Source organism: Monomorium pharaonis, chromosome 6 (genome assembly GCF_013373865.1).
Source record: "Monomorium pharaonis isolate MP-MQ-018 chromosome 6, ASM1337386v2, whole genome shotgun sequence".
Classification (NCBI taxonomy): domain Eukaryota; kingdom Metazoa; phylum Arthropoda; class Insecta; order Hymenoptera; family Formicidae; genus Monomorium; species Monomorium pharaonis.
In genome coordinates this window covers 21665349-21675679 of record NC_050472.1, presented here as the reverse complement: position 1 = coordinate 21675679, position 10331 = coordinate 21665349, and the positions used below count along the sequence as shown (strand labels likewise).

Sequence of the window (10331 nt, the reverse complement as noted above, 5' to 3'; positions counted from 1 at the left end):
CTTAAATTGTAATCGGATTTGGATCGATGTTTACATTAATTCGCAGTTAACAGATTCGTATTATTCCGTTTATTATTGAAAAATTAAAAAATAACCTTAGCAATTTTAACGCGCGATGCAGTGCAATTAGTGAAGTTTGATTAATAATTTAATTAAAAGGCTATGATCTGAAAATATCTATTAAAATTATATATATATATATATATATATATATATATATATACAATTGCATATACAATATATTTTGAGATATGTGTGCCTGTACTTCGCTCTTTTAATCCGAAAATGAGAAATAAATTACATTTAAATTAACGAACATTTCAAAATATGATACACTCGAAATATAATCATTGTTAAATAAATAATTATCGCCCGCGCGCATATAAACAACATTTTATAATTCCTATTATTATCAATTCGATTCTTGACTGAGATGAATAAATCGCGTGAAATATTTGCATTGATCAAAATTGTCCGTAGACAATTTATAGTTGTCAATTGCGGCAATTAATTTAATAGCCGAGTTAATTATTATTTATAAGAAATTATCGCGTTTCAATGGGTAATACAACGACGCACGGAGTAGCACGTTATTGCCGACTCGAATCTCGCTGCGCGAATGATAATATGGCGTTCGATTCTCTTCTGTAACGACAAACACGAAAGTCAAATACTCGAAACATATAACGTATTTCAAAACTGACATACATCAAATTTCATTTTTAAAAATTATTAAAAGATTATTTATTATCATTAATTAAAAAAACATTTTTAATTAATATTTTGATTGAAAAAATAAAGTATTATTTGTGTATTTTGCGCTTTATTTCGTGAACTCGTTAACACGCCTGGTGATTAATTCCATTCGATTGGAGAAATGCATATTGTTGCTTGAATTTTAACTAACGAGATAACTTGATTCATTCTGAATATCTACATAAATGTATATAGATGTATGTATATTATTATAGGAATTACTTTTAGGTGTTGTACGATGAATTATTTCTTTCTTTTAATTGAGAAAAATACAGTTTAATCATTTTTTAAATATATTTTATTTAATATAGAAGATTAGAAAATTTTGTAATTAACTTTTTAAATAAATCAATAATTTATGTAATCATAATAAATCGAAGGAATTAAACTAATTCGTTGCAAGATGTTTTAAACTTCATTTCTTTTAAATTAAAATAATACATTTTTATTATATTCTTAAAGTATAAAACGTTAGAAAAAGAAAAACAAAATAATTTCTATAAATACTTTTCTAATTAAAACGAGAATAACCTCTAGCCTCTTTAAATGAATATTAAATTTAATGCTGTTAATACATATTTGCATATTGTAAGCAATCATTTATTTATTTTTTTGTACGCATGGAATAATTTAATTACGAAACTTTGTAACGCATTCGGGAATTCATAAAATAAATATTGTATAGGTAGTTTGGATAATTTTGTAAATAATATTTATTAGATAATGTGTGCTTACGAGTATTAGGTAACATAATGTACTCTAGGGTCCTTCATAGAAGGCGTACAAATCATTGTTCCAGCAATGTCTTCTAGATTAACGTAGATAAAATCGTCGATCGTCTTCGTTCGCTCTTCGCGAAACTCGCTTCGTCGCGCGAATTAACAATTTTTAATAATCGACACGTAAAATCGAATCTCTCTTCCTCGTCGAGGTCGCGGATTATCACTTCCCGCATTCATCAGTCGAAGTTTGCAAGATTATTTAATCATTTCAATAGCTTGGCCTGTACGCCGTAAAATGACGCTCAATCCATGATACTTGCAAACTTCACTGTTGGGAGTTAGTTTTTTATTAAATATATTTCTTTAAATGCTTACTTTTTTTTACTCATTAACAATTTTTTTTACTTATACACGTATATGCTAAAAATTCAACAATTATTTATTAATAATAAGAAATTGAGTAGAAATGTTGCGGATTCATTGCTACAATGGCTTATATAGTATAGTATCGTGAAATTGAGTTTTCATAGCAGAGCACAAGCGCGTCTAATTAATGTAAAGCCGCTTAATCGCGAGGGGAAAGTTACGTTATATGCTTCGACAAGCCGGTGTGTAAGTTTAAGGGAGAATCGTTTTGCAAACTGCCGTCGCGATAAGAGTCTGACCTTAATTATACGCGGACACGACCTCATTAGTGATACGATTCGATTTTATTGCCGCAGTTCACGCGCTCCTGCGACGATCGACTACTCGACGTTTTCTCGGGTCAATTCTAACATCAAACCAACCAAAACTACTAAAATTAGTTTATACACGATCTAATTAATTACTTTTCTCACTCTCTAACTAAAACCTCTCTCAAGTGAATGTATCATTTTGTAAATATTTTCCTAAGTCCGTCGAAGCCAATGAGCGTGCACTCGAAAAACGCGGCCCGACCTTCTTTAAAAAATCCTCAATTAATTAATTCCTATTCTCTCTCTTTGCATCTTCTTCATACATACATTCTTTACATATATTCATACTTTTTCCTCTCTTCTCTCTTTCTTTTTCTCGCTCTCCTTCTCTCGTTATACATGTAGGATATTCCAGAATTTTATCGCCAATTTTTTTTTCTTTAAGAATTCTTTGATTTGAATTTTGTCATTTTTAGATAAAAACATCAAAATTAATTTTGAGTTTAATTAAGCTTTTGAATTATAAACGATACAATGCTATAAAGTAATATTAAGATTACAGAATTGTTATGAAAAGATGAGCTGAACATTAAACACTTTGTGAAAATAGCGCTAACATTCTGGAATGTCCTATGAATATAGTATATATATTTATCTGTTCTCATATAAGTTAATAGCAAGTGAGTTAATCTCATGCACGTTTTACGTCCGCAAGTACATCGATGCCTAATTTTCATAGATATTAATGTAATTACGCACATATCGGTATATATTTATAATTATGTTCATAGGATGTAGCCATGTACATGTGTTTATGTTTTTATTATATTATTCTCTTTCTCTCTCTCTCTTTCTCTCTCTCTCTCTCTCTTCTCTCTTTCTCTCTTTCTCTCTAACTATCTTTCGCTCTGATTGTGTAAATGTGTGCATATTATCGTATATATATACTATGTTTCTTAGGTAGTAGGTATCAATAGTGTCTCTTGCCCCTTTTCATATATATTAAGAATTAATTTATTAAAACTTTCTCTATCGTCTCCATTTTTATAGCGTTTTCAATATCTGGCCATGCATTAATCATTACAATGTATTTTCATCGCATGGATCTCGCAAATCTCTTCTCGCTTTCATTTTCTCTCTTTCACTCTCATTCTTTCTCTCTCTCTCTTTCTCTCCCTCTCTCATCCCGCCACGTAGTTAAATTTTTCTAAAAACTTTTACACGCTGTACATAATCATCGAACAGCTCGAGGCATCCTGCTGATTGTACTTGTATTTGTTGATAATGAGATTTCTCTTTAAAACGTCTCCCATTCCGCTTCTCATTCCCAAGTTCTCGTTAAATGACGACGCCCTTCAGAACGGTGTTTCTAAAGTGCTCCAACTCGCGATCGTCACCTCTTTTTCTAGGATTTATCTCGAGCGTTCGACAAAGCGATAAATCGAAAATGCGAGCGGGCGAAAGTTTCACGTCGTATCTCCGTCAAAGTTTGTCGCGGAAATTTACAGGTGTCCCTTTCTGGACCAAAACTTGCGCGACTGCTCGACATCGTTTCGACTCGTTCACGTCGATGACGATTGCCGTTACTTCGCCTCAAGGTTCTTGACGTCAAGAGCCAATAAAAGATCTCTCGCGAATTGAAATTACTATTTTATTCCAGTAATGCGCCAGGGTCGGGAAGAGCTTGGTTAGCGAAAGAAGCTTTTACGGTCAGCGAATCTTCGTGGAGAAAGAAGGAAAGTGCGTTTGACGAGCTAGAGCGTCGTCGTGGCAACGACTGATTTTTCTTGCGCTTGAATTATTGACGCGGCGAGAAGCGCAGTGCGGGAATCCCCGCGGGACGCGTTTAACTTTTCAAAACTATGGCAACTTCTTCCCGAGATAACGGGCGGGAATCGGCTGCCCGGCTGGAGACCAGTCGACGTTTGTCTTCGCGCTCGCATTGCTCGATGTATCGACGTTCGACCGCAAAACTTGTTTCGCGGTAAGTGGTCGGGAGTGCATTATTCTCTCGCCAGACGAAGTGAAAAATCGTAGCTACGGTCAGAAACATGCCGCGTTATGGTCTCTCGAGTACAGTTGCGAACTGCCTCGCGGCTCTTTCGCATCTCCTGCACACGGTGCATCTTGAAACTATACGTATTCCGATGACGGGCCTGCTACAATCACGCGGGCTCGACACTTCTTTACGGGGAATTTCTTACGGAAGACCATCGTGTCGCGATTGTTTTTCTTTTTTAAAACTTCCACAAGGGTTGCGGCAATCCAAGCGTTATTAAAGTAAAACCGGAATCTGAATTTCAAATGTTTTTATTCCCCGTCTGTGTTTCATCTTGAAGCTTTGCCCGTCGATAATTGTATCTTTATTCGTAATTCAATCACATCTAACATCTGCTATTGAAATATGTTTCGATGGTTTTGGTAGGATACCTTGTACGTACACTTCGGTCACGGTTGGATTTATTTTCTATTTATACGCACGACTCTTGTTCTGCCAAACTCGCTCGTTGTTGTGCGCTTCGACATGTTTTTTTTTTTTTAATTAATTGTATATAATGCAATATATATAAGTATCATGTATATATATAATATTAATCTCAGATTCTAGGCAGTTGTGTGTTGTTTATGGTATATATGTTAAGGTTTATATAACTAAGATGTCTCTTTTCCTTTTCTTGCTGTTATCTTCTTTTTGCTTTTTTCTTCTATTTTTCCTTCAGTTATGTCATCTTAGAAAAAATGAATTCTATTTCGCATGGGTAATTGATCGCCCTATTTAGATATTATTATAAAAAATGAACACGTTTTCATCTATCGGGAGAATAATGGTCGAGCTGTTCGAGAAAAGAACCATTTACGTTCATAGGCGTATTTTTTTTTCTTTTTGGATCTCTTCATATCGCAACTCTTTTAATAATTGGCCAATTTAGTATCAATTACTTACTGTTAACAGTGTTTTTAATGCTTCAAATAAGTAATTGGCCAATTTCTATAAGAGAAGTATCGTGATTGTGAACGTAAGCGTTGTAAACGTTACTTCGAGGTAAACTAAACTCGAGAATTATAGATTGTCCAAACAATACGAGGCACGGGCGTATTGATAAAAATTTCATATCGTCTACATACTCTACATAAATAATTGACGTTGCTGGGATACAGTTTTTTTCGCGTCCTTCTCGAAACGCTCGAAATTATTCCGGTATTTTTTTTGGGGGGGGGGGAGGGAGGGTACATCTCTCTCGTCGTATGTCGCTTATTTAAGATGTTTACGCAAAATAATTATTTATGTTTTTCTCTCAACTCTCGAATCGATTCACAATATTTGTCAGCGCGGAGGAAAGATATCCATAAATTATTTATAAAGAGTAACCGTGACCGGCCGCGCGCATTTGTTCGTCTAAACGCAGTTAAGTTACGAAGGTTTACATTATGGAAAAACGCTATGGAAAGAACGGTGTGTGTACGTGTGTGTGTGTATGTGTTTGTGTCTTTCTGACGTCCTAATCGGTGGTATTGAGCAAAGTGCCGTAATTACGTACTCGTTAGACTTACTCAGTACGAATTAGAAATAATACGTATCCTCCTATTGGTCGTTTATGCTACTTAACAGTAGACTATCTGGCGATTACTTGCGTTATTGCTGCTAAAGTTTATGTAAAAGGGAGCTGCGTCTCACTCTCTAATATGGTCTAATAATCAATTAATCATAAATTTCTTTTTTTTTTTTTTGGTATTTCGACAATTTTCATTCGTATTTCCTAGATCTCCTGGGAGATAAATGCATGTTGTTAGGTTTATGTATTTCGAGGGAAAAAAAGGTCTTCGCCTTTCTTGCTGAATCAAGGTATTCGAATGTTGTGCCGCGGGGTACGTACAGCCAACAATACATTTTTAATTAACGACTAAGTTTATTAAACTCATGTTCATTAAACTTTTTTTTTCCTTGCGTTGTAAAAGCGTGTTCCTTGTCAAGAGTTTCTTAGACGAACTTTGTGCGGACGAAAATCCTCGTGGTGCAGCGCCGCGAGTTGTCGAAGGCATCGATTGTTCTCACAAAAATGTATATATGTGTGTGTGTGTGTGTGTGTGTGTGTGTGTGTGTGTGTGTGTGTGTGTGTGTGTGTACGCGCGCGTATTTTCGCGTTAAAAGTGTTTAGTACGTATCGAAAAATCTCCCGTATTAGATGTACAGTCCACGCTAGACTACGTTATGCTTCTTATCTTCCTCGCTTTACGGATCTATCCTTTCAATACCGCTACTACTTAATCGCGATATTAAAGTCGTGATCGGAAAATCTCGGCGCATCGACGAAATGCGTAATTCTTCTCGCCTCGCGGTTCGCCCCGCGGTTCGATTGAAGCGGTATGACGGTCGATTGAGCTGTAGGTTTATACCTTATTATAAACTTTCTGAATAACTATAAAAGCGTTTACAAGACTATGTGTGATTTGTAACAAGGTACGAAATTAAAAATTATATTTATAATACCAAAAGTTTCCTGGTGAACCTTTCGAGCCCTCCCGAGGCTTCGGAGATACGTCTCTGAAATATGTCTTACGAAGTACCTACATTTTTTTCTGTCAACGGGCATCCTGTCGTGTTAGCTAAACCGACTATCGTTTTAACGGATTGTTGAGCGTAACGTACCTACGTCTTCGACTCGTAATAATCGTATATAAATGCGACTCTCTTCGTCGATACATTTTTTCCCCTTCTGCGACGCGCCTCGATTTTTGTTTTATTAATTTTTTTTTTTTAGATGGAAGCACGAAATGTTTCACGAGGCCCGCGGAAAATATCACAGCCCTGAGAGAAGTCACGAAAAACTATCCGCGACGCATCCAGGAGTTCTTGGTCGTACGGTTGTTTTGAAAGTGGCGTTAAGTCCGAGTCTGACGAATCCTAAATTCTGATTTATCAAGTTCTACTTCTAGAAACTGTTACACGCCATTTTCAAAACGAACGGCTTGTCGTGTATTAGCGATAGCTTCCGAAGAGTATAGGTCGCGTTACGCGCTGCAAGTGATTTGTTAAATCGACGTTTTTGTTCTCAAAGCACTTGTGGCTGTAGGACGATTCAGGACGACGGTTCGTGCAAGTACAGCGATAGGTTTCGAACGAAATTGTGCGAGGTAGCGTAATAACCGATCCATCACACTTCGAAAAGCTTGTCTATGCGGATATGTCGAAGTGTATCGGTCGCAAATCATCATAAAGAATTCTGTTGAATTATTAATTGAATCGTCAAGTCGTCATCGTAACGCCTCTGCTTACGTTTTCGAAACTGAAAATGTTACTGATGTGAGTCAAGGTGTTCGTTACAAGTGTAGCTTGGCAGTGAATTAATATCGGCAACGAGTCGTATTTTACATACACACTCGTAAGCGTGATCAAGCGGCGTGTCTAAACAGATTTCGAGAATAGACGGTATATTCTCTGGCGATGCGATTCAGTTGAGAAGCGTTGTGCCTTTATTACAGCGCGTGTCTGGACAAGTGTTAAGTTTGTATCTTACAGAAAGTAGCGAGTTCTTTCAATTTTTGAAAGATCAAAATGGAATTTGCGAGATTAACTGGAAATTTCGCTTCGTTGCGTTGTTGTCTATTGTAATAGAACTCTCTACAAAACGACCAGTTTGTTCTTTCCATTCTTCTTTTCATTGACGCATGGGAGCTTCGAAGATTTAATTAATCGTTAGAAATTTAATATCTCTCTCGCACTCTCAATCTTCTGCCGCTAGAGATTTCGGTATATTCGCATATCATAAGCGCACTTGTCTGATTCGATATTCATGTATAGGGCGTTTTAAAATTACACTGACAAACACCATTGATGGCGAATTCATTGACGAATTTGGAGTCATCTTAAAAACTATCGAAATATTAATAATCTCTCAATTATAAGCGATTGGATATGAGTAATCTTTCATATATTATCTTTGAAAAGTACAAACAAGTAACGAAATCTTAATCTACATTTAATCTTAAGTAAACGTTATGAAAAATTTTCGTCTATCCCATATCTATGTATATTATTATTTAATATTGCAAATTAAAAAAGGGTGAGAAATTTTTTATTTAACTGTGCTTCCCCTCTGTCATGAGAAACTTAATAGCAAAATGCTTAAAAAACTCATAAAATCTATTTGTTGGAAAATTTCGAAAGATTTTTACAACTAGGACAATAATACAAAAATAAAAAATAAAAGATGCAAGTTTTTGAGAAAAGATTTTTCTGGTAATTTGATTGTATTTAAAAAAAGGACATATAAGCCTGTGTGAAAAAAAAATAAATGTCCAGAGGGGGAAGGGGGTCGGTGTAAAGATCTATTAATTTTTACGATTTTCGTATAATGTAAGATTGAATTCAAATATTTCTTAGGACGCGCAGGATATTTTTAATATAGTATAGTATCGTTAATTCATCTAAAAATGATAAAAGTACGATTTATCTCTTTAGTTTGGTGTATGACAGTGATTTACGATCGTTCTCTGGTCGCAGTATAAAGAACGATATACATATAACGCCTGAGACGATAATTGTGTGCTCCATTCGAACTACTTGGGTTCTTAACGCTTTAAACGGCTTTAAATGCAAGAAATCTTATAGGATTAATCACGTATAATTGTCACTTGCAGTTTGCCCGTCAATTCTTGCACATTTAATGCTAAATATGGCCGCCTGATTCTGTTCTATTAATTTAATACACGAAGATCTTGTTGCACGTGTTGGAAACATGATATGAGAATCAGCCGACCATACTTGGTATTAAATGTACAGTTGAGAATAAGACCTTTTATTTCTTCCGATAACATGTTTTTCGAGAATCCTTCCGATCGCCTTTGCGATTAGCAAAATAATTTATGTAAGCTGAGTACGTAACAAATATTTTTTTTTGCAAATTTATCTTGAATTAAAAACTCGAGTTTATAAAACGAAATTATAAAACTGTACTTGTAAACTTTCGTGTTTCCTATATATAGGTTTTTAGTTATTATTGTGTATTTGAAAAATTGACACGAGAAAAATTAACATAAGATTAAATGTATTGCATGGCGTAAGTAAAATATATGTTCTAACGTAATGTTAGTGATGCAGATTGCGAAATAATGAATAAGTGTCCGGATTATTAAGCCAAGTTCAAAGTCTGGACGCCTGACAAATGATCACAAAATTATGCCGAATAATTTGCAAGCGCGCGGAAGAAGTACACCGAGTTAGAAACAGTCATTAATCTTTCTTTAACATTATGAGGTTACTAATTCGTGTCCAATATCACAAAAACAAGTGGTGCTTGTAGGAGGCGGATAATTGTTTCTCAAATGCGATCGCAATTTACTAAGGCTAACGTTTGAGATCTTTTTTTTCCGAACGGCGATTCGCAGGACTGACTCGCCGTTCCAAAGGCGTCTCCGAAGGATCCTCGACGCCATTAATTTTGAAGGACCGGTCGCATTCCCGCGCTGAATCTTCGTCTCTCTCGTTAAGGCGCGACGGAAGTCCCTGAAGTAGAAGTCGGCAGTTCTTTCGGTGTAGATTGGTCGGTCATTTCCGTTGGTGGATATTCCGCGGAGCCCTCTTACGGAGTGCAGATTCCTTTGGCGATTCGGGGCACGTTATATCCTTACAGGCCCCAGTAATAATAATGCGGCATCCCCAGGATCTTCGGCGGCCGCGCAAAGTCGAGAAATCCCGGCACAATTGTCCTCAAAGAGGATCAGGACGCGCCATAGACGCAGGCCGAGTTGTCCGGCGGGCTGATCTTCTCCACGGGTAACACCGCCGCTCGGTGCCACTCGTCACGAACCTATTACCGGAAAAGAGAGTAATTGCGATCTGCAGTAGCGAGATAAGAAATGGAGAACGAAACCGATCTATGCTGATATTATTTTTATAAGAATTTTTTCCTAAAAAAAAAATTATTGAGACTATGAAGAAAAAGTTGAATTGTAACATGTATGGAATGTTTTTTAAATGAAAATTATGCGATATTTAGCTGTTGTAATTTTGCACTTTCTATTAATTTCTTTTATTTTCTATTTTAACTATTCGATTTGCCGAAAAAAGCCAGTATCTGCTGTTTTTATTTTTTTTTATTTTATTTACGTCGCATAGAATTATCTTTGTTCCGAGCGTGAAAATACTCCGACGATAAACTCGCGAAAATATGTACAA

At 35.8% G+C, this 10331-nt stretch overlaps 1 protein-coding gene and 1 long non-coding RNA gene across 3 annotated transcripts in view; one reads left to right on the top strand and one right to left on the bottom strand.

The window, feature by feature from the left end:
• LOC118645961 overlaps positions 1-10331 on the top strand; it is a 200964-nt gene that overhangs the window by 22903 nt on the left and 167730 nt on the right. The gene's annotated exons all lie outside the window — the stretch shown is intronic.
• LOC105834237 (dipeptidase 1) overlaps positions 1452-10331 on the bottom strand; it is a 135987-nt gene continuing 127107 nt past the window's right edge. The window contains exon 13 of the mRNA XM_036288046.1: positions 1452-9963. Within this exon, the coding sequence (XP_036143939.1) occupies positions 9874-9963 (90 nt within the window). The 3' untranslated portion in view covers positions 1452-9873. The remainder of the gene's footprint in view (positions 9964-10331) is intronic.